The 24,691-nt window shown below is 36.5% G+C and overlaps 3 protein-coding genes across 10 annotated transcripts in view; all 3 read right to left on the bottom strand.

Annotated features, from left to right (window-relative positions):
• The window catches only part of LOC128868005 (E3 SUMO-protein ligase PIAS2), a 49,248-nt gene extending 44,433 nt beyond the window's left edge, over nucleotides 1-4,815 (bottom strand). For 3 of the 8 annotated variants that reach the window (XM_054109697.1, XM_054109699.1, XM_054109700.1), the window contains exon 1: nucleotides 4,307-4,811. In XM_054109697.1, coding sequence (XP_053965672.1) covers nucleotides 4,307-4,516 — 210 coding nt within the window. In that variant the 5' untranslated portion in view covers nucleotides 4,517-4,811. Of the gene's footprint in view, nucleotides 1-904; nucleotides 1,264-2,233; nucleotides 2,480-4,306 lie in introns of those variants that run through there. The other 5 variants (XM_054109693.1, XM_054109692.1, XM_054109696.1 and 2 more) reach the window with 5 other exon arrangements.
• A 1,237-nt stretch (nucleotides 4,816-6,052) lies between these two features.
• LOC128866893 (phosphorylated adapter RNA export protein) lies at nucleotides 6,053-8,652 on the bottom strand. The gene is made up of 5 exons (XM_054107934.1): nucleotides 8,384-8,652; nucleotides 7,497-8,307; nucleotides 7,342-7,433; nucleotides 6,995-7,265; nucleotides 6,053-6,936 (listed from the first exon to the last, which is right to left on the bottom strand). Exons 1-5 carry the CDS (start codon nucleotides 8,432-8,434, stop codon nucleotides 6,716-6,718), a joined length of 1,446 nt encoding a protein of 481 aa, XP_053963909.1. The 5' UTR covers nucleotides 8,435-8,652; the 3' UTR covers nucleotides 6,053-6,715.
• A 128-nt stretch (nucleotides 8,653-8,780) lies between these two features.
• LOC128866892 (phosphopentomutase-like) lies at nucleotides 8,781-23,782 on the bottom strand. The gene is made up of 3 exons (XM_054107933.1): nucleotides 22,675-23,782; nucleotides 10,382-10,940; nucleotides 8,781-9,427 (listed from the first exon to the last, which is right to left on the bottom strand). The coding sequence occupies exons 1-3, from the start codon at nucleotides 23,662-23,664 to the stop codon at nucleotides 9,159-9,161; spliced, it is 1,818 nt and encodes a 605-aa protein (XP_053963908.1). The 5' UTR covers nucleotides 23,665-23,782; the 3' UTR covers nucleotides 8,781-9,158.
• Nucleotides 23,783-24,691: the final 909 nt, after the last annotated feature.

Genomic DNA, 24,691 nt, shown 5'->3' with positions numbered 1-24,691 from the left:
CCCCCGAACATCTTAGAATATTTTTAAAAACAATAAAAAATATTTTCAATAATATTTTAATGTTTTACAATTGTCGCAAAATATAAAAGTCGGTCCTCGTATGACGGTCACCCTCGCCAAGTTGGTTTATGCGTGACTACCATACGGCAGTAGATGGTTTCGAATCTTCGGGCATGGATCACCAAAAGATAGAAACAGTTTCCTAATAGCGGTCTACCCTTGACGGACAATGGAAAACCTCCAAGTGCATTTCTGCTATGAAAAATGTTCTCATAAATAACCATCTGCCATTCGGAGGCGGCGTTAAACTGTAATTCCCTCCATATGTGGAAAATATCAAGACGCACTTTATCCTTAATATTTTCAGCAAAATATTTTGTAAATTATTTTAATACTTCAATAAACTTTGGCAAAGTCTTTCTTTTAAACGTTAAGTGTTTGTTAGATATCTGGCATTCAATTTCGGACATACATCTTTTTAGTTTTTGAGCAATTTCAATTTCTTGAAATTTACAGCAGGTAGCGCATCAAATAAGATGTGAGCCACTTTAAGTATAATTGTGCTACCAGAAAGAATTATTATTATTGTTTTTCCCCTCGCAACACTATATCAAGAAATATATATGTAGTATGTAGATCAACCGCACTTTTTAAATACCACCTGTCACATTTGTGCATCCTGATCTCATAAATAGATTATGAAGGAAGTAACATATCAAGGCAGAGAAAAACTCACACCAGCCAATAGTGGTCTAGAGTTCATATCACAGTTTGCCATACACTAAAATACATGTGCCATTTGACTGACTTCTTTTACTCGAAATCGCAACCTATAGACAATTATTTTTTTTCCTCTGGAACACATTTTTGTTATTTCAATTATTTCGATTAAATTAATGCATACCTGAGGTAAATAGGTAATTTGCTGAACGATGTAACACAATTTCTTTCAATTAATTCAAGCAATGTCAACCACAAATCCAATTTGTCTTTCACACTTTCTCAACAAATAGATGAATGAAAAAATTTTCAGCTTCAAATTAAATCAACACAAAGCATAGCATTGCCCATTGTTTTTTCTTCTCAACGATTTCTCAAGTTTCTACAACATTTTGGCCGCTACTTCTTTATAATATATTCAATAAACCATTTGTTTTTAACAATTTCTACACCTTTTCCCCAAAGTTAATTTTTCCTTCCATTCAACACACAAAAATTATGTTGCCGCAAAGAATATGGCGGCGACGGCGCCGAGTTTGGTCTTTATTAATTTCCCACTATTTTAGAAATGGAATTTTTGTTCCGGTACGGCAGTGAACACACCATGCGTTCTCTGAGTTGGATAAATAAGAAATTAAAAGAGAAAATGAAAATAAAAAAATTTACCAGAGAACCTTTTATAGACAGAAGCGTCAGTTACGGATAGGCATGCAAACTGTCAATAATTACTTGTTCGCCATGGCCAGCTTATAGCCGAAGAAGTTAACAGCGGGAAATTAACAGAGCTGACTGTAGGAAAGAAAAATACCTGGATGTTTTTCTCACAAATGTACACTTCCCTTGTTCAGATGATGGCTTCAATTTCTTGTGAATAATCAACAGTTTTATACTTATTTCGCACATTTAATCGATGCTGCATTTATTTATTTATTTTCAGTATTCAATACGCCTTGAGTGGGTAAGGCGAAATCATTAAAGATGGTGTCACTAGGCCAACAACAATTTGTACATTAGAATGTCACGAGACAGAGAAAAAGGTCATTTTCAGCCCTTGCATTTTGAAACAAATCGCAGACTTTCTCATTTTTTTATTCATTTATAAAAATCACTTTGAACTTAATTTCTTACAAAATTGGCCAGACACATAATTGTCTCCACAATTAATAATAAGATTTGAATGTTTGTAATGTTCAAGGTAAAAAAAATAAATAAGCTGTTCTACTGCTATTAACTTCAATGTGGGGTTCGATTATTTCAAAACTAAATTGTGTAACAGTAATATTTGCGGCTTCTCATTGTATTAGCATTCCCTAGTACTATACTATTTTTAGTACGTTCAACTCTTTCCCATTATAGATATATTTTATTTTATTATTCTTATTTATATTGAGCCTCTTAGCGAATCACTAGTTCAAATGAATTTTATAGGCTTCTATAAATATGTACTATATATACATATGTGTATAATGGATGCACTAAAACTTTTGCCAACACGACCATAAAACCTCCATACCGGGTTTACTTGCTTTTGAGCTCCACCTCTCCTCCTCATGTTTTTGTTCACGGATATTACTATATGTATTAACGTTTCAGCAGTTTCGCAAATTGAAAACAGATTTGTGCAATTTTCCTCGATAGTTATAAACACACAAAACATCTCTTTGTATGCTAGTTTTTCCCTAACGCCCAAAAAGTTCCCCAGCAGTCACAAGTAGCGTATATTGTTTTGCCGCTTTTTACATAAAATTTTATTACGATTTTACCGTTGTATATGTACCACACGCCATCTATCGTCAATTGTTTGCAGAACCATCCAGCCAACCTAACCTTCGGAAGACACACTGGGGTGTGAGTCACCCCTCAAGAATATTTAATGGGTTGTAGTTTTTTTATTTCTAACATCTGGAAATATACCGTGAACTCTATTTTAGCAACGCCGTTTTTACTCTTTGAATTCATGCAGATCAAAACAAAAGATTGGGTGAAATTTACACACAGTACTTTACGTAATTCTTTGCATATACAACATAAAAAGAATGAAGACTCCATGTATTGACAGGTGTACGACATTATCATCGACAAAAATTCACCTTTGAAAAACTAAGCTAAATATATAAAGGTAAACACTATCAGTGTCAAAGGTAAGTGTACACCACATATTGATAAGTTTTGACTACATGTTTATTTATTTTTAATTTTAATTCACTTTATACAAAAATGTAGTTCATAGCCCTGCAAAAGCCTTATAATGCAACTAACTAACTGATAATTCACTAACTAATTTTTTATGAATTTGCAATTTTTTCGTACTCTATTACTTTATGTTTAGTTTATATCTATAGTTTTTGAAGTCCAAGATAGTTTTCCGATATATTTTTTTCTTTAGAACACAAAGACTATTTCTGATAAAAATTGTCATTATGTGAGTAAAATCCAAGTATGCTATTATATTACCTGATATCCTTGAGTAAATTAGATTAAACAATTCATTTCAAATTTATTTTGTCTAAATACTTAAAAAAAAAGTGTAAATAAAAACTTTAACTCTGTAGGTATAATCATTTATTTAATGAAACTTGGTGGAGATGTTAGGGAGTGGTTCAGGAACAGTCTTTATAACTCCCAATTATTCCGGAAAAAATAGTTTGGAAATTTTTTGCCTTCACTCTAGTTAGGAACATTATAATAAATAAATATTTTTCTAAACTTCAACGCGTGTTTTATACTTGTAATCGAAATATTTCAATAAAAATTAAAAGCAAATGCATTTACCACTATCACCGCTTTCCAATTTTAAACGAAAATAACAATTCATTGGAATTGACAACAGTTTAGTGTTGCCGGATTCCTGCAAATGAAAATAAAAACATGAACAAAAATGAAGTATTTCAGTTCAGTGTTGATGATGCATATGGGGTTACGGTGCACACACTCACCAACGTAAACGTACGCCCGTATCTGCAATAGTTTCTACAAACACACAATTTTTGGTTTAATGGTTTTAACGTGGAAGAGTTCTACGCAAAAATACTGTGGATGGCGTAGCCGAAGTCGCACTGATGAAAGTTATTTTTTTTTAAAAGCGGCCGAAGGCCGCCTATGCGGAAGAAAGTTCCATGCAAAAATTCTACAAATTTACAAAAACCCTTCTAGTCGACGCTCCTGTAAAATTCAATTTTATGTTTTAAGATGGGGAAACACCCCTTTATCCCCCTTTACAACCTTCTTGTTCAAAGCGTGTTACATTATACTAAAGATTTCCCTATTCATAATCTCACCATGTCATATGCGGCCTACATATTAAACAAAAAAAAATATTGTATTTCAGTTAATTCACACATTCAAAGCACACCTACCAAAAATGATCCACTATAATAGACAGCTGGCAAAGAAATAGCGGGATTTCTGACAGTAGCCAGCGCTGTCAATTACAATATTTTTATATCAAATATCTACCAAGATTTATATTAACAGAAAAATGCGCCAAGATCCCAACATAAAGCTTATTATATGGCCATCAAGACTTTTAAAGAGTACCGAGTTTCCTTCGATTAGAATTACAAATTCCATGAACTTACACACATACCTTGATTTTAAAATGTTCCGGTTGTGTTGCAATGCGTTTCTGTGCAATCACGGCCGCAACCTGGACAGTGGACGCTCCGCGCCCACTTGTACCAATGTTTTGCTGACCGACATTTTCGCTCGATGAAACTGTGGAGGGCGTGTTACTGGCCGTACGTCCCGCATTCACCATTGCGGCTTCCGCCTGAGTTTGCGATCGCGTCTTACGCATTGCACCGGCACTGGAAATATCAATGCTTCTGCACACACACTAGTGATAGTCACACGCATAAGCCGACGCACAGATGATTGTTGGTTTAGCGTAACTCTGCTGCTATTCACTATATGCAGGCTCTTACGAATTCCTTACACAAACAATTTTAACACAAATGTTCTCAACAACAAATAAACGCAATTATAAACCTGTCAGAATAAAACATTTTTAACAAACACGAATTATAGCAAATGCGGTATTTTTAATATCGAAGTGTGTTTGTCTTTCAATCGCTTCAGAAATTCTACCTCATTTTTTTCACTTTTGAATAAGGAGAATTTTCCCCCTATTTGTGTTTTAACTTAGGCAATTTTTACATTCATTGAACAAACCCGAGTGTTGGAGTGATAGGAACTCGTCCAACGTTGCCATATATTTATTTTTCAAATAAAAATTAATTTTTCAGCAAACTTGTGTATCCCTTTTTTTCCTTTTCAAACATGTATCTGCGCCTAAAGTTTATATAAATCAATAAGCGCAATTGTATATGCGCTTATAAAATAGTACTTATGTAGTTTTTATCAGATTTTTATAATCTGCTTCATCAACCACAAATATGAAACGAAATGTCAACAGAAGAAACGTGTGTTGATATCGTGTAACACGCTTTAAGAATTTTAAAAGCAAATTATATTCATAGATATAAATTAAAAACTTTTCTTAACGCTTGCAGTTTTAATTCCCAATTTATTTCAATAAATATTGATTTGATATGTAGGGTGCTTTTTTAGCTGCATAAGAACTATCTATATCGATAACTATGGTTTGACAGTTAAGAATGGTTAACTGTGTTGACATTTCCGTTCAGTAAGATTTGACAAATCATTATGAATTGTTTAACGCCAGAACATTGTTGCCAAATTTTGGAATTTTACTTTGAAAAAAATATGTTTCCGAAGTTCATAGAGCATTGACGGTATCACCGATCCTTATTTCTTTCGAAATGAGGAAGAGCTGCTATTAATAGGAATGGCTAGCTTTATCGAGTTTCCAACAATTCATCAGCTAAACATCGACGACATTTGGTTCCAACAAGATGGCGCAACTTGCCTTACAGGCCGCCAAATGCGTCGATTTGTTGCAATATTCAAGTCACCACTCCACTACTACAACAATACGGCCAGATTTATTGGGAAAGTAGTCAAAATTTGGACTGATTGAATGAACCATGTAACTCGTATCCGCGGCGGATATATGTATGCTGGTTACAATATTCAAAAAATAAGTGGCATGAAATATCTCCAGATTATAATACCAGATTATCTCCAGATTATAATACAAATTGTGTTGTATTATAATTTTAAGTTCCCAAGCTCCTGAGAAACACCCGATATGTTGATCAGTGATGCCAAAAGCTTCAACGGATTACAAACAATTGTCGATGTGAACTCTTTTTTTGCTGAAAGCGCAGATACATAAGCACTTAAAAAACACGGGTTATTGGTAACAACATATTTCAATACTTTCGACCAAATCATTTAAAACTAACAAGACTGCATTATTTAAGTGTACTCGAATTTATTACTGAAATGCGATAGGTTTTTTCTTGAACGTATTTCTTTTTTACTCTAACGTGAATAAATTACCGATATCGTTTTACAGTTTTTTTCAAGATTGCGTTTTCCTACAGCTTTCAATTCTATAATTTCTTATTTATTATCGGATATACATTTATATTTTCTATATATGTAAGAATATGATCGCTTGTGTATAAATCGCTTATCTTAAATTGTTTGAATTCATTATTTCCAATAAATCCTTTGTATGAAAAATTAACGATCGACGCAACATTCTATAGCTGTGATTTTCCCCTCGCCCAGTCTACATATTTACATTCCGCTGCGTGTAGACAGTTGTAGGCATTAAAGCTATTCGAAAGGGAATAGCTGCTTACGCCTGTTGGTTTTTTCAATATTTTATATATAAGTTTGCATGCCCTCGTTGTGCATCAAAGTTCTACCAATTTTTTTTATGGAACAATACGAATTTCTTTAGCAGTTGTTTACATTTCCGATGTATGTGCTTATGTTATATATGGTATGTTATGTATAAAAGTATTTTATATACATATATTTACGTTGTTTTAATAATGGTAATGAATTCCTTTCAACTTTCATGCTCTCTTACTGTACTTCAGTGGAAAGTAAATATTCTTCTTCAAAATAAATCCATTTCACCGCCAGTAACATCGATAAAATCATCATCATAACCAACTAAATCCTTTGATGGAGATGTTAAGGCCGCTAATGCCGATGCCGAAGTTGATGGCTTATCAGGAATAGCATCGCTGTCGGCATCAGATGGTACATGATTAATGGCATGAGCTTTATAATCTGGACTTTGTTCATTACCCACTGGTGAAGGCGGTGGATTAGATACTGCAACAGAAAGCAATATGTTATAAAATATTATAGATTACAGTTAGCTTTCATTTACAGTTTCCTGATTGGTTTTCCAAATCTGATCCAAGCAAAAAATGCTCCTTTCTAGAACTAAGAGCGGGCAAGTCTTTTTCCTGCTCACTTAAACGTTTTTTCAACTCTTCTACTTTGCGATCACGCGAAAGCGTTTCCATTTCTCTCCGCCATTTGTTAGTTATTTGCCGATCTTGGGAAAATATAGCTTTGTGTTCCTCTAACGTTAAGCTTTCATGATTTTTCAATAAAAACAAGAATATTCCACCCGGTGTACGTCGGCGTTTGCCATTCTGGAAAAAAATAATAATTTATATTGTTTACTTTCGTTATTCCATGTTTAAATATCATATTGAAATGCGAACTAACCATTATCATCATACCACCATCCAACTCTATACGCTGCGTTTCTTTATAAATTTCAATCGGCAATTTAGTTCCCAAAACATCTACAACCCGTACTAGAGAAAAAATATACAAATATGAAGGCTCAACCCTGAAATCTAAAAGTAATTTTTATGTACCCAATAATTCATCTTTCTCCTCGTGCAATTTATTAGCCATTTCGCGCGCAACATCAGTTTGATCACGCCCTTCTAAAGGCTCCAAGTCAAGTATGTGTCGTGGTTCGCAAGAGGTATCTGAGCCGCTGGTAGGTGATGAGCCCCGTCTTCCCCTCAGAGTACGTGATCGATACCCTAAACGACTTTTTACCGAACGACGATGTGCGGCCGCTTCACTTGCACAGCGTCCTCGTTTCGCCACAGGCATTAACTCATTATCAGAAAAGTCATCAGTAGAATTGGAAAGTCGTCGCTTAAGACAATTACCGTTCAAACGTCTATGTAGCGTAAAATCATAATTTTCAACATTACGATCACTAATAGCGCTATTTGACCGCGCTACTTCGCAGCTGCGCATGTTTTCGGTTAGCGCCTCTTCTTGCAGTGCTGCCGTCCAATTATTATACTTCTTGAAGCGTGCACGCTTTTCTTGCGTTTCCATGGTAGAAGGAGGTATACGTACCATCACTGTACGGCGTACACGTTTCCGACGCTTACGTTGTGCATGCGCATCAGCTGATCCATCATGTGCAGAAGTTGTCGATAGTTTCTTTAGACATGCATCGGAAGATTCACTTGACGACGAATCACCGCTACTGCCATGTGAATCCTCTAATTCATCTTCCTCTAATGCACGTTGCATATCGTGACAAGTTGCCAATGGACTACATTGTTCCGCAATCGTAGCAGCGCCATCAAGGGCAACCGATGTGTTGACTGACAATGTGCTTGGGCGTTGTAATGGTGTATAGTCATCTGAACTAGCAGACAGCTGCAAGTAATCAGTAGCATAGTCATAAATACATTGAAAATAATAAGAAAAGTTGTATAAAAGATATGTTTCGTACCTCTCCATCCTCCAGATCAACGTCGTACGTATTCGCATTCAGTTCCATCATAATTGCAACGAGTTGTAATGTTGCGTCGCACTTTTACTTACGTTGCAGTTTAACAAGCAAAAGTTAATGACTTTCAATCAATCACGAAAAGAAAACTGCTAAATACATGATTAACTGTATTTTGATTTTAAGAACGGCGGATCGTAAGTAAAATAATAATGTTTTAGTATTAAATCTTTAACTTCACCGCACAAACCGTTGATAGTTCACTTGTCCCAAACTCAGCGCACGGTTTCCTTAAGAAAGTGTGTACAACTAGGGTTGCATAGCGAGTGCAGCGAAAGGAGCACAGCTGATACAAAGCTGTCAAACTATATGTATGTAGGAGAGTTGTCAAACGTATACGAGTCTCGAAATTATATTGGTTTGCTAACTGCTACCGGCTTGTGCAGTTTTTTAAACTATATTATGCGTAAAATATTGATGAACATTTATTGCTGCATGTCTTTTATGCACAATAGCAGATACATAAATAATACACTAGCCAAAAAAAAAAAAATTACGCTTAGGTATTTTCAGGTATTACCCACTGTTTTTTATTATTTTGCTCAGTTTCTGAACCTCTTCATCAACTATTATTAAATTGGTAAGCTTTTTAAGCCAGTTTGTTTGTTTTACTTTAGTGTGTTTGCCATTGCCAGTATATATCGGTAGGCAGTGCTATTGGTATATACGTAATTAATAAATTACTTTAGGTAATGGATACTTTAACAACCAACGCTTCTCAATCGGATTTTGGTTTTAGGTTGTTCACATTTGGCTGTAAGAATTCTTCTACAATAGCTGAAACCATCTCATTCGTAGTATTAGTTAGTCCTTCAAAGTCAGATTGTCCTGGTTGCGCACACATTTCAGCATAATACTTTATTTTGGGCTCGGTACCACTTGTGCGCAATGTTATGACCAACCCATTTTCAAATGTGAAGGTGATCATTTGGCTGCTTGCGCTTACTGGCAAAATAGCATTTCCATCGGGCTGTTCTGTATCCACACCTAATAAAAATAAATACGGATTTTTTAAGCACCTACAAAATGAAGGATGTATGTAACAGCTGACAGCAATCGAGATATATTTACATAGTCGACATAGTCCTGTGTCATGTCTGTGTCCGTCGGCTCGTCCGTTCCTCCGTGCGCACGGTAGATATATAGCATATAGCATAAGTCTTGACCACATTAGCTATAATTCCCATTGTCTATGAAATTGTTTGTCTCCAAACACTCAACCCAAATTAAATTTTACTAAAATAGGCGTGGATATATGAAAGTTGGTCTGGTCCGAATTCAGTACTTAGTTTTTGGACCCGTTCGTTTGTTACTTATAGCATCAGGAAATCAAAATAGTTACAGATTCTTGTATACCAGAATGGCGGAAGGAATCGATTAAGCCATATCTGATATATGTATACTTGATCATACCTAGCATTAGGGTATAAGCTTTTCAAAAAACTTAACAAAAATTATTTAAAATAGATTTTATAAACTGCGCGGATAGTCTAGGTGATTTGGTTGCACATGAGGTTTCACTTGGACGAGAAATTAAATTTCAAGAAGAGAAGAGAGAAAAAAGAGGGAGATGAACGATAACTATTTACGGCTTTGATAAACGTTGAGTAATATCTAAGCCTGCTATATCCGCAGTGAGAGCAAAAGTGAGAGCCAAGTGCCCTTAACCCGCCGAGAGCAGAACAGCTATGAAGATTCTGAAATAAGTCTACCTCATTCTCCAGACAAGTGCTACGAAGCCGACTCGAAGTAATATCAAGTATCACCCCGTGATTGCCTATCGGACACGGACTCTCCGTCTAGCTAACTCATAGGCCTAGTAATTTACAATACAATATCATCAAGAACGTAATTTCAAAGAATTCCTAGGCGGTCAAAAAAAGTCATGCATTTCCCCACACTATTAGCCAGCTCAAATCCCTAATAATTTTCCAAGCTTACCGTTTGTTAAATCTCGCACATATTTGATTTTATATTTCCCCTCAAGTATCGAAGAAGGATATGTTTTCTGATCACCAGTAAAATTACGCAAACGCTCGAAAATCTTTATAATTACTGGAGGTTCATAACAGAAGTAATAGGATGCATTGTTGTAATGGAAACCATACTCATTGTAAATTCCGTTTAACTTCTCGTCGAGGGAAATACCTTCAACAGCTCTTAAATAGTTGGCCATTGTTACAAGTTGACATGCGGCACTCACACCATCTTTATCCAGTACGTTTGTGCCAAACATAAAGCCAATAGATTCTTCGAATGAGAAGAGTACTGTTTTACCATTTTTCATTAATCGATCAGCTTCATTGGCCATCCATTTAAAGCCTGTTAATGTTTCCGTAAAATTAAAACCTTCTTTTCTGCCGATGGCTCTAAGTATCTTGGAGCTAACGGTGCTCGCAATCATCCAGCAATTTCTAAGGTCACCATTGGGATTTTTCTCTTTATACAAAAACATGGCCCACCACCCAAGCAAAGCACCAATTTCATTGCCTTTGTATATCTGTAAAACAAAAACATCTTTTATTATTCAACATCAACTTAAATTCCGACACACCATCTGCTTTAAATAAAGTTAAGTTTAAACAAATCAGAGCACGTCAACAATCCTTAGGTTTAAGGTTGCAGTTTGTACCAGCTAAAAATACTCTCTAACATTTTTTTTTTCTTTTTTTTGAAATTTAAGGAGTGTTTGGCGGGATTTTACATCCACAAAAACTCAGGGTGTTTAACGTTTGGTATTGAAAAATACCTATTTTTGTTATGTAAAACTAAGTGCTCTGGTGCATCAAAGTTTTGAGAGTGACATTATTTAAAAGGAAGGGTTGGCAGCACTAAGAAATGAAATAAAAGACTTGAAGACTTCATTGTTTTTAAATATGGAAACAAGGTCCGTGTATGAATCAAAATAGCTGTAATTTGTTTTGATGTGATCAAGGAGTGGACAGTTAAAGATTCTTTGAACGTAAGAGTTAATTTCACCGCACGTACAAAGATCAGTGTTATTGTCCTCTATTTTGTACAAATATACGCTGTCATAAGTACATCCTACAAGTATTCTATTTACTATTTTGATAATTTTGACATCAAAGGAAGCTTTATAAAACCAAGGTTTTGTCGGCAAGCATTCATGCAGTTTGACAAAAAGGTTTGATTTTTCTTCTGAAAATGAACGAAAGCCATCATACCAGTCCCTGAATATTGAATTTCGTATAATTCTGAGCGCCTCTTCAAAAGTTAATTCTACGCTCAATATTGAGCCGTAGCAAACAGCTTTTTTTGCAATAGCACCGGCTCTTTCATTTATTGGAATACCAACATGTCCAGTCGACCAAATAGCCCGAACACTATCAAAACCACATTCATTTACCTTTTGTTTAAAAAGAGTAACACAGCAGTTGTTGGAGCTTGCTTGACATGAACTCAGACTATCAGTAAAAATACAGATCTTACTCATTTTGCATTCTTTCGCAATATCTAAGGCTCACAAGTCACCAAAAGTGGAGGAGGTTCGCATTTCTATTTTAATCGAATGCAAGCTTGCGTCCATCGATTTTTCAGCAAAAATAGCTTTACTTTCTTGATTAGAAAATTTGCTTTTAGCTCTAGACAAGCAGTCATCTATCACCACCAAGTTTTGACAGTTTACAGTCATTAAGTTGACATTGGTATTCACAAAAATCTCCTCAAACTTTTTGAAAACAAAGGTATAAATGGATTTAACCTCTGCAGAGTTTTCAATCATTTTGTAAATGCTAGAATTTGTTTGTTTTAATTTCAAGATTTCTTTGGCAGTAAGCCAAAGAGATCTTTCAGTGAGTGGTAACTCATAGGCAACAGCATACAGCAAGGGAACTGGTGTAACTGGAGGAACCCCTAAACTTCTCCTACTGTCAAAATTATTGTTCAGAGTTTTACGGTTTCCCTGTGCAACATACATCAGGTTGCATTTCTCAAGGTTGAAGGACAGATTTAACGTATTTGCCAGAAGGTTAAACTATCAAACTTTACTATGGAGATTGACCTCAGCCAATCAAAATCTCTATGATATGAGGCAATGTAAAATCATCCGCAAATTGATAGATAGAGGTACAATCATGCTGAATATCGTGCAACTTAGCTGTATAGACATTAAAAAGCATAGGCGATAAACAGCTACGTTGGGGTAAGCCGTCATTTACAACAACCGAATCCGTATCAATTTTTAGGATTCTATTGGATAGGAAATTCGCAATCCAGGACGTATAATGCTCGTCTATGCCTTTTATTCTGAGTATATCAACTAACAGAGTAACCCTTACACAGTTATAGGTATTTTCTATCATATATCCAAAGAAGGAGGTATAACCTTAAGACCTCTGTTTTTCCGTATAGCAATTTCATGTTGTAATTGATTAATGCACATAGCAGCCGATCTATCCTTCTTGTAGGCAAAAGAGTTCCTGGGGAGGGCGCGACTCCCATCAAATGCATCGGTTATTCTTAGCTTGAGCATTTGGTTAATTAACTTTAACATGACTGAAATCAAGGAAATAGGTCTAAAATTGTTGAAGTCTGTGAGGTACTTATCTTTTTTTGGAATGGGAAAAATCTTAATACATCTCCACGATTTTCTAATATTATTTGCAAGAAAATCATGTTGTTGTTGTTGTTGTAGCAGTACCTTTGCCCTGTCAGTGTAGCGTAATCACCGGCCGTCTTCGTCTAGCTCATCTAACGGTAGGCCCAAGAAACTAGCTGTTTCGACGGGTTGGGTCCAGAGGGAGAGGGTTGTTAGATGAGTGGGGTTAATAGGTCATGTGAAAAGGTGGTTAGTGACGTGCGGGGTGCATTCATATGCTGGACATATGTTTAGTATTTCGGGGTCGATTCTGGATAAGTAGGAATTTAACCTGCTACAATATCCAGGGGGTAATTGTGCCAAGGTTACGCGGGACTCTCGGGGAAGTTGGAGCTCTTCGTCTGCGATTGGTGGTGGTTGAACTCCGATAACAGCATTCGGGGGACCAAGAGCTGCTGGTTTGTCCCCACACTGGGATAGGAGCAGGAGGGTTGTGGGTCGTTGGAGCAGTTGTTTTGCATATGAGGGTTCCTTACCGTTGAGGTGTTATTGGTGGCGGCAGTTTGAAGTGCCGGCACTGAAGGCGGTAGCGACGTTGAGGCAGGGTCTGCCTGATGGCGGGAGCAACACGTGGCCACATACCTTGAGGACCACTCCCTATGAGTCTTAAGAACTGAACAGGTCTTAAAATGGCACCACCCGTTTCACTTGTTGCACCTAACCGAGGCGGAATTCGGGTGGAGCCGTTTGTGGCAGATGCAGCAGTGAAATACCTCTGGTCCGGGGTTGGGTTCGACACCAGCCCTGAAGAGAAGCAAACGTGCTGCAAGGGATTGCTCCTGTGACGAATGATTGGGAATGGGATACGGTACACTAGCCAGGACTAGTTTACTGGGGCGGCAGTCCTTGGTCGGGAAAAACCCGAGTCATTCCGGTAACGTAGAACCGGCTGCCATGGGAAAAGCATCATTTAGAGCTGTTAAAAGGTTGCATAAGCTTTTGTCAGAGAGAGCGCGAATCATGTCATAGGTTATTCCATCACAGCCTCCTGCTGAGCGCCGTTTTTTGGCATTAAGCACCGTGACCAGTTCATCATACTGAATACAGGAGTTGTATTGGGTAATTCCTGCCAGGCAACAGAGTAAGGTGGTACATGTGATTTCAAATGCTTAAGGTACACATCATTATTGTCTGACTTCCACTTAGAATCTCAGGATAGCCATTTACAGCTCTGAGGCATTTTACAAAACTCCACGCATCTCTCGAATTTGAATTACAATTTTTTCCTCAAAATTTTCTTTTTTGGCCTCTTTTACTTCAGCTTGACACACCTTCTTGCGTTCCAAAGCTAACTCCAAATTTACGGAGATGGGTAGTGTCTAGCTTTTTTGAAAGCAGCAACAAGTAGACGATAGGACTTGGCTAGTCCCTCATTCCACCAAGTCTTTGGTTTGCATTTCTCAGACCAACGGAAGGTGGCAGCACATATTTCTTCTTGAAGTTTGTTTTCAATCATTTTAAAAGATGGATCAAAGGAAATATCCCCTAAGGCATTTAGAAGCTTCTTTTTAGCCAGAAATTTGGGATTGTTAATACTAACTTTAGAACTCTATTAAGATTGGAAAATGGTGGCTACCACCAAGCTGAAAAGGTAGAAGATTCCACGTACAGCTGCTGGGAGTATTTGTGAAGGTTAGATCCAAAACCGACCCATCGACCCTGTTTAGATCTCTTTCAAAAGTAAAACAAGAATTGTTCAGACACCAGAAATCGGATGAATTTACAAGTTCAACCAATTCCTTACCTCTTGGTGAATTTATACTGTCGATCTGGCATTGAAATCACCACAAATAAACACATTTCTTAAACCGTTTAGAAACTGGAACAACCTTTTGACTTCGGTCGCAAATTCATTTAAATGCAGACTTGGAGGGAAGTAGACCGCACAAATTACAACTTTTGGATTTAAATTAACCGTCTTTACAACAATTATATCGAAATTAGAAGAGAACTTTATCCTCTTGAAATGAATTTGTTTCTGTTTTTTAATCATATTAAAAGTGATAAATTTTCTACATTTACTTTCATCATACTCAAATATTTCACTAAGACGAACCACATCAACCCGATTATTATTATATTGCAGACATTTCATCTAATGAATTTACTGATGACGAACCGCACTTAAAAAGTGCTACGTCTCGATTAGCCAAAATCTGATCCCTCATACTGCTCAGTTTGGTGACCTGGGCAAGGGTCTCAGTATCATTAAGCCTGACACAAGTAGCTTTAGCTATCTTCGCTAGCTCCCATAACACCTTTTCTAACTGGGAAGTAATTTGAGAGGCTTGTCTTTCAAAAACTGGAACCACACGAGGTTTGGTACTTTTATTCAAGACCTTATCAGGCTTGACGGAAGACTGTTTGGAAATTCCACCCTTCTTGACAACTTGGCTATATTTCTTTTTGGTCAAGGAACGATTTATAACTTCATTAGAGTCTATCATTTACCAGTACCGGGAAATCCGTATCTTCAACATCTAAGACATCGAAGCGGTTGTTGCTTTTCGGAAAGAAAGTATTGAGCACTTCTTTACGAGATAACTTTTTTACGGTTTTCAGTTTATTTATTTCGTTCTCCTTCTTCCATACTGGGCACTTCTCTCTATCAGAGTATTTATGGTCCTTAGCTTTGCATAGAATGCATTGACTTATTTCGCTGGGCGGTATACAGACTTCTGTACTACCACAGAGCAAGCAGCGCTTACTACTTTTGCAGCTTTTTTGTGTGTGTCCCAATCTTCCACAGTTGTTACATTGTCTGACAGACGGAAAATAATGTTCTACTTGAAAATTTGTCTATTCAAGCTTGACGTAGGCTGTTGCCCAAACATCCCAGCTTAACTGAGAACGTTGGGAGATAGTGGTTTGAATCCTCCGGATCACGTCTAAGGAAACGCTGTACGAAGTTTACGTTGCTAGTAGATTTTAACTCTTTCAGGATCTCTTCATTTAAAAGGTAAAACGCAACTCCTCGAATTGCGCAATACGTTTCAAAGGCCGTTCTAGGAATGAAAGGCTTTAGTTTAATTTTTAGAATGTCATTATTGGTGACGAAATTGTTTGCCGATCTGGGATTGAAGAAGAACACCTTATATAAGGTGACACCAACTGCTTCAATGATACGATATCCTGTATTTTTAAGTGACATATATGCTGATAGACTCATGCCAATTTTAATATTTTTAAATAGGTCACACTCTGAGGTGTCTACCAAAACAAAAGGGTTGCCAATAAAATTGGATGGATAGTAAACGGAGTTATCAGACATATTTGTATTCTGCGCTTTTGCAGTAAGAAAACTCTATACTTTTACTTTTCAGGTAGAAATTTCTGGAAATAAAAAAAACGTGGTTTTCACAGACAAAACTATTACAGTGCTATACACTGAATTCTGCGAAAAAAATGTAACTATCTATTGTATCTTTTAATTTCACGACACCTTTTCTAAATGAACCAGAGCACTGAAAAAAAAAACACACCGATCACAGCTGTGTCACAAATTGTTGTGGCATGCTGTTAATAAATCTGGTTTGTTCCATTAACGTAGACCCAAATGTTGTACGATGAGCGATTTTATTTTAATTTGTTTTACGAAACTACAATTATTCTTAATGACTAAAACGATAATCCAAATTATAACATTTTGAGGAAAATACTCCAATTATTATTTTTCTTTTAGTTTTATTGTATTTCTTTTTTCTCAAATAAAATGACTCTCTATAGTTCCTCTGAGTTTGATCGCTGGATTGCGAAATAAAACCCATAAGCTAGTTGCAACATAACTTGCTAGCTTTATTTAATTTCAATACTTAACAAATTTAATTCACAAGTTCACTCGTTCCACTTGTGGCGCATGCGCATCTCTGTGTATATACATGTACTTAACAACTTTCGTAATTTCTAGATGTGGCAACTCGTAATTTCTGGCAACTCCTTTCTTGTCGTTTGGCACTCATGTTTTGTTGTAGTTTTTTATTTACTCGGTATTGTTGCCAGACGTTTCGCGCATGTTCCTGAACGCACATTGGCCTCCGCTTAAGTCTGATCGTCCCGATTAGACACCAAATTCTTCAATCCAAACGTAGTTAATCTCGCCAGATGAATGACTTTAGTTTTTTTGCATTGCGGTATACAATATCAACTTTAATTACCTTATCGGGCCTCCCTAGGATTCTTACAGTTTCGAAGAAGGCCCTTTCTTTCATTGCGGATTATAAAAAACAAGTACAAGTTACCTTAGCTAAATCTTTCGGATTTCACAGCATGGTCAAGCCGATCCCTCATCTTATTACTCATTAGCTGGGTGTGTTTCCTCGCATAACGATGTAATTATCCATTTCCCAATAACAATCATCATCCATTGCAGGAGCATCACCTTTTCCAACCGCTAAATCACGCGGAAGCGAATTGGCACAAGCATTTCTGTCGTAGGGGTTTTCTTAACCCTCTAGTGCATACTTTTTTAATTTTTAATTTAAAAATTTTCTTCGCTTAATTCAGCGTCAGAGAATACGAATCCGACATCGCTTTTGATATTTTTCCTACAGTTTTGCCAAAAATTAGGAAAAAAAATTTTTGCCAAAAGGCACTGCCATGCAGTTAAGGTATCATTGTACCGTATCAAAATAAGTACACATATTTTCGTTTTTGATCGATCAGTTATATTTTTTTTATTATTTTTTTTTTAATAATTTTATTCGTTTGTATCTTTGCTGCATTAAGATGTACATTAGATATATAAATACATATATTTATAAATATATGATATATAATTATATATGATTGGTTTGACTTACTTATGTATGTACTTGTATTTGAATTAGTTATTTCTTGGTATGAAATTCTTTGAAACAGTTCTTTGTGGATGAATTACATAATGGAATATCGCATTTTTCACAATAAGATTGCGTCTGCGAATTACAAGGTTTATTTTTACAATGCAATTTTGCAGACCGATCTCGAAATTGACACCAGTGACCAACGTTATCAAAACGTACATCTGATATTGGCATATAACATTTTTTTTACCGACAACAAAACTTTCCACTTTGCTTGAGTTTGTTTATCTCATGATTATCTTTATGAATCTATTTATCTCCTCGAAACGCTTTACAGGCATTGTGTACGAATAGCCTCAAAACCATGTCGGCCCCAATATGACCGAACACTTGGATATTTATGAACTGACATAAAAATAAGTATTCCAATATAGCGCCGAATATCATTAGCCGTACATACAAAAGATGTATCTATCTGTTTCTGCCTCGCGTATAAGTTCGTTTCATTAACAATAGTAGAAAAAAAAGCAAAGTAGCAAAAACACTTATATGGAGTAGTTAATTGTACGAAACCAGATATATCCGGGCATTGGAATTTGATTTGATCTTCATGAACTTTCATGCTTTTCTTTTTCCACACTATTTTGCTTATTTCCTCATCCTTCTGTCGCATCTGGACAACATTTCCATCAAATCCCCTGAATATATAACTACTGACCCCTGCGCACGTCTTAGGCCTTTTTGGAGGAGCTGGTGGTGTACTGTCACCATGTAAATTTACACTTGATTCTTCCCTGGCTACGGAAGCTGTAGGCGTAACCAAAGTTAAATTTAGATCTGATACACTTATGCCCAGTTCGCCACAGCCAAAACTGAATTTGTCAACCAAGTTGATACCGTCATCTATATCTTTGAGACCACGTCATCACTGCCTTCTTCATCTATAACATCAATAGTGTTCAGAAACTCCTCAATTTCTTTTTCAGTCAAACTTGAAACCTTGATTACATTTTTTCTTTCCAACCATTCATTTTAACTTTAAAATTTTCAAAAGAGAGAAGTTCGTTACAAAAGAGTATTCACATGGTAACTGCATGCTGGTGCCTTAAGGCATTGAAACTTTGAAAAGTCACCCTAATGAAGTATACATAAAGCTAACACTTCTGACAATTGAATATCATTGAAAATACATGAAATAACTTACCTGAATTTTTTTATCACCTTCTTTATATAAATTACCAGCGAACAAATACTTAAAAGTTTACACTTTTCACACAACTATTTCATGCATGCTCAATACTCAGTTTCTCGCGGACAACTGCTATTCATTATATAATGGCAAGTGAAGTAAAAACTTTGCATATCAAAAAAGAGTCATAAAATTGCATAAAATATGCCCGTTTAACTTTTAAAATAAAAAAGTTACATAATAATTCAAAATTCTGTTGCAAAGCAAGCATTACCTAAAGGCACTGTTATGCACTAGAGGGTTAATCCCCATCAAACGGATTGAAAGTTTTCTCCTTGGTCTGAATGTAACTTCATAGGTACTACAAACAGAGTGACCCAGTTCTGTAAAAAACCTCAGCACTTATTTTGGCCTCTTGGTTTGGTAGAGCGTGCACTTCTACTGAAGTAGTCCAATAATAACGAGCATTTGTTGGCGGAATCATGCGTTCAAAGTGGTTGCACCCGTGTTGTATTGCTGTAATCTTCCTCGACTTCTGGTCCTTAGAACTTAAAGTTTTCCAGCATGTTAGTAATACCCAAATGATCTCCGCCTGGCCCGTTGTGGAATTCAGATCAGATGATGGGAGTGATTTTCGTCTCCGCTTTCTCATACGCGATGCAGAATTCCATCAGTTATTTATAAATCATTCCACTGCACCCAATATGTCCTAGTCACAGGACTTTCTATCGTTATTTCTATTTTAGATGGTCTCTCTTCAGCGTCTTTCTCTTCCATGATCTTTTCCAGGTCAACATCATTAAATTGACTTCTTATCCCACGGGGCTTGCACTCATCATCGAGTTGCTACTGCATAAGCTCTCCCGACTTTGAAACAATGCTTACACTCTATAGCACAAGGTCACCGATGGCGTTTTGATACCCTTGGATCCACTGTGCAATTTGTTCTTCTGAATGCTTGAACTGAGGTAACCAAGATGGGGCATAAACTATTATTAACTGGAATCGTTTGTGGAAATGTTTTACGCACTCAAGCAGAGTTAACAGTTTCCGTGGAATCAGAAAGTAATTAATTTCCGGCTTTCAGAGAATTTTGCTATAGTATGCAATCACTTTTTCTTGCGCATCCCGCGACCGGATCCACTAACATAGGCGCAGCACAAAGAAGCTCTTTCCGATGCTGGAACGTTGTGCCACTGAAAAGTGCAATTCTTTTCAGAGAGATTATGGAGGATCCGGACAACATTTACGATTCCAGAAGCATAATGACCATAATACGTGCACAATCCTAGGAAACTTAGCACTTCGTGCATATTACTCAACCTTGGCCACTCTTTAACTACCTTTGATTTATCCTCACCTGTCTTCATGTCCTTTGTTGTCACCTTAAGTCCAAGATACGTGACTTCTGTTTTGAACAATGTAGTCAGTACATGCACCATTAGGCGCTCAAAGCTTGATGCAGTGACAAGCGAAAGCAACAACAAAGTTCCAACGACAGTCGGTTATACGTAACCGGAACGACACGCAACATTCGCAGATAGCGAGTATGTATCTTATAAACATATGTAATTTTAGGCAGCTATATTTTCGTGTTGCCAAGATATGTTCATTTATACCAGTTGCTTCATCTATTCGCAACTTGCAAACGCTTGATGAAAAGAAGAGTAAGAGTAAGAGTAACTAATGGGTATCTGTCCTTTTCATCACTTGTTTCAGCTTTTTGTAATCTACACAAAATCAGCACAATTGGTGTGCTCCATGGGCTTATTTGTAGCACCATTACTCCACTTTGCTGCATATCATATAGTAGACTGTCTGATTTGCTTCTTCATGCTTTGCATGCGGAAGTCTGTGTAGAACTTGACGAATTAACTTTGCATCTTCTGCGTTTTTCCGATGTTTCCCACTATGTTGCAATTTCTTAGCTTTCGTCTTCTCTAGCCCTCTCATTTTTTTTGCTTCTATCTATTATTGTTAAAGTATCCATAAGAAGGATCTTGATGACACCAACTATTGCTTCACCAACTATTGAACACTACTCTACTTTTGGACCATCTCCATCAAGACAGCACGTCAATGAATATAATAAGTTCTTATAGGATAAAAATACATTTTTTAAGGTTAATAGGTATTCAAAAAATTATTATTTATAGGGGATATATACAATACGAGGGGTGCCTTTTATATTTCGAGATTTGTCAACCTTGGTGTTGCAATCTGGAAACTGACAGCTCGTATAAGCCTAACTTCAATAATTATAATAAATATTCAAAGAATTCATTGGGCGATCTTTGGAACATGAAAAATCTTTCTCAATACACTTAGAGATTTTATTAAAGTCAACTAGGGCTTAAGTCAAATAAAAAATGAAAGGCAAAGATAAGATTATTCTCCTGTTATGTAATGATTTTAAGCTAATCAATAAGCATCGCGCTCCATAGGTGGGAATAGGATCCGAGAAGCGTAAATTACGCAACGCGAAATGTAAGAATACTTTCTGGGTTCCGAGACCAAATGAAGGATGCATACTCCAGTTTGGAACGTACAAACGCTGTATACAAAAACTTCAACATACATACGTATGTATAAGGGTCGGAGAAATCGGAACTATGACGCCTGACAAAAGCAAGAATGGCGTAAGCTTTGGTAATAATAAAATTTATATGACTAGCAAAGGTAAGCTTTGAGTCAAATATTACACCCAAGTCATTCACTTACCCGTGTCAGGGAGTTGATAGAAATGTAATAAGAGATGTCAATGACATTGACACGCTTAGAAAAGGTAATTTGGAAACAGTTATTTATGTTCAGCCTTGGACGATTATTGAAATCTCACTGATGATTGAGCAAATAAGATACGATCCAACTCAAGAAAGCTGAGTGGAAACTAATGTAGGTAAAATTTTTAATTAATATTACATGGAAACCCCGATTTAAAGACAGCGATACAATCATCCAAAAAGACAGCGAAACTGGACACTGTTTAACGGCCCAGAAACAAGTCATGCCGCTCCGTTTACAACGCACATTTTCAAGAAATCGATGTGTCAATTGAAAGTCAGGAATCATTGAAATAATTGTTGGTATTAAACAAATCTTACTACTTTAAGAAACCATGCAAAATTTCGGTTGTAATTGCAACTCGAACGAGACCACATATTAAATAACCGCACTGGATGTAATAAGTTTATATTTGGTTGTTACCGCAAGGACAATACCTGTTAGATTTCGAGCCACACCCCAGGCACATGACTTCAAAGACTAGGTTCAGTAATACGACCCGACGGCCTACTGAGAATTAATGAACAACATTCATCAAGAATCAACTAACAATATTACTGCAATTATCGGAGATAGAATAGTAGGTTCTACGGACTGTCATTTCAGCAGCCTTCCCCAAAAATTTATGTGAAACTTTTTATACTGCCGCAACAGCAACTGATTACAACCCATGGTAAGCGAAGAGCTCGAGTTGCCTCTTCATACGTGCACTCAATGCGACTCATTGCAACATTTTTCTCTACGGTCCCACCCTGTCGAAAAAGCCCTAGAGTTATATGCTCTCTATGACCACTCTTATTTCAACACCTTCGTAAGCAAGGCTTAGTAACGCCACTGCAACAGCAATTAAATAAATAAATACCTTCCACAAAGCAGTTTCTGGGTTCTTTGTCGCCAAAGCAAAGCGATCAGCATCTGGATCGTTCGCGATAATATGAGTTACGCCTTCACGATCTGCTAACTGAATTGCCATATCTAATGCGCTTCTTCCCTCCTCTGGATTGGGAAACGGTACTGTGGGAAAATCCGGATCTGGTTCATTTTGTTCCTTAACAAAAATAACTGGTTTAATTTTGACAGCTGCAAAGATTTTCTCTAAGAATGGATAACCAACACCATGCATAGCTGTATAAACGAATCGTAGATCACCTCGGCTATTCAAATCAACGAATTTCTGCGGCACATCAGCCGTTATACGCTGAACATACGCGCTAATAGCATCCTTTGGATCCGTCATGAGACAAGTGCAAATATATAAACCCTTCGTATCAAATGAATTCGGCCATGGTTCTAAACACTCGAGTATTGTGTTGTGAATATGTTTGTCGTGTGGTGGTACAATTTGTGCTGAATTCTCCCAATACACTTTGTAGCCGTTGTCATCTTTTGGATTATGTGAAGCGGTTACCATCACGCCACCCAAACACTTAAATAGGTTAATAGTAAATGGCACCATTGGTGTTAAAACCATCTGCCTGAATAGGTAAACTCTGAAACCGGCACGTACGAAAATATTGGAAGAAATTTCAGCAAAACGTTTGCTATTGTGACGACCATCATAACCGAATACTACGCCACGATTAATTCTGTCCTTTTCGCTGAATATCTTTTTCATATAACTGGAAAGCCCCTGTGCCGCCTGCACTACAACCAGTTCATTCATTCTGTTAAAACCAGCAGCCATTCGCCCTCGCAAACCTGCCGTTCCAAATTCCAAACGTGTTAGCAATACATCACCTAGCGCTTTCCAATTCTCACTTTTAATAAGATTTTGAATTTCAGCGCGCGTTTTTTCACATTTATCCCATTTAAACCATTGATCTATTTTTGCTTGTAGCTCCGCAGATGCCATTGTTAAGAGATATAAATCTTTTTGTGTTTTTTGAGTAAAATATACAGAAAATTTTGTTCTAAAACACAGATAAACGTCGTTATATAATGATGCGTATCAGGTTATTCTTTTAAAAATAATTTTGTAGCAGACGTTTTCGAAATTGAATGAAAATAAAAAAATTTTAGAAAAAAATTATTTGTACATACGCACATATGTATATACAGCGAACTCAATTAAATTGTACACCAAAGGGTTTGTTTTGATATGCATTGTATCTAAAACATTTAAACTTTGAAGCTGCAACCATATTATTTAGTTGCACAAGAAAGCAAATCCTTTTTTCCCGGGCGAGGTGTCGCTACTCCGCACTTGTTCCTTATTTATTTTCAATAAGTAGATTTATTTTGAAAATCCAATTTTTTTACCTGAAACCGTAAAAAAACAACTCCTTTTTCAAGGGCCAAAAAAACTTGTACTGTACCTATTCATTAAAACTAATACACTAATTAGTAGGTAATGTTTTTCTATCACAGATCTATTGTTACTATCTTTTAAGAAAGGGCCATTAGGTTTGCAATGTCCGTTTTAATCACGAACCTTTTCACTTGATTAGTTACCTCTTTAAAATTACCCTTATCAGTAACATATGGCGAAGAAACCATATTTTTCATGCTAGAGTATAATTGTTGTGGTTGTTCTGGATCTGGATATTCACTAATGTTGGGTGTTGCATCTGATAACACTGGTGTACTTTTCTTCACTTCTGGAGCACTGCTCAATCGATTTTTTATTATTTAAATCATCATTTTTCAAGTACAGTAGATTCTGTTTTCATGCGTTTTTTTTTAATTAAAAAATGCATGTCGACCTATCGGGAATTGTACATATAAACAAGATTCTAAACCAGCTAAGCAAAAACTCATCACAGATTATATCAAAAATGCTAACCCTACAAGTATGGAACCGCCTGCATCACCATCCAGATCAGACGTGTACATTTCCTCAAGTGACGGAAGTGATTTTACGCCAAATCCTAAACGAATGC

The sequence above is a fragment of the Anastrepha ludens genome, chromosome 6 (genome assembly GCF_028408465.1).
Source record: "Anastrepha ludens isolate Willacy chromosome 6, idAnaLude1.1, whole genome shotgun sequence".
Taxonomy (NCBI): Eukaryota; Metazoa; Arthropoda; class Insecta; order Diptera; family Tephritidae; genus Anastrepha; species Anastrepha ludens.
The sequence above is the reverse complement of the archived record's forward strand: the minus strand, read 5'-3'. Positions and strand labels throughout refer to the sequence as shown.

Coding starts and splice junctions, on each gene's coding strand:
- LOC128866892 (XM_054107933.1), bottom strand. CDS start 23,664: ATGGCATCTGCGGAGCTACAAGCAAAAATAGATCAATGGTTTAAATGG. Junction 10,941..22,674: donor CAGAAACTGCTTTGTGGAAG/GTATTTATTTAT, acceptor TTTGTTTTACAG/ATATACAAAGGCAATGAAAT. Junction 9,428..10,381: donor TGTGCGAGATTTAACAAACG/GTAAGCTTGGAA, acceptor TATTTTTATTAG/GTGTGGATACAGAACAGCCC.
- LOC128866893 (XM_054107934.1), bottom strand. CDS start 8,434: ATGATGGAACTGAATGCGAATACGTACGACGTTGATCTGGAGGATGGA. Junction 7,266..7,341: donor ATGGTGGTATGATGATAATG/GTTAGTTCGCAT, acceptor ATTTTTTTCCAG/AATGGCAAACGCCGACGTAC. Junction 6,937..6,994: donor GGAAAACCAATCAGGAAACT/GTAAATGAAAGC, acceptor TTTCTGTTGCAG/TATCTAATCCACCGCCTTCA.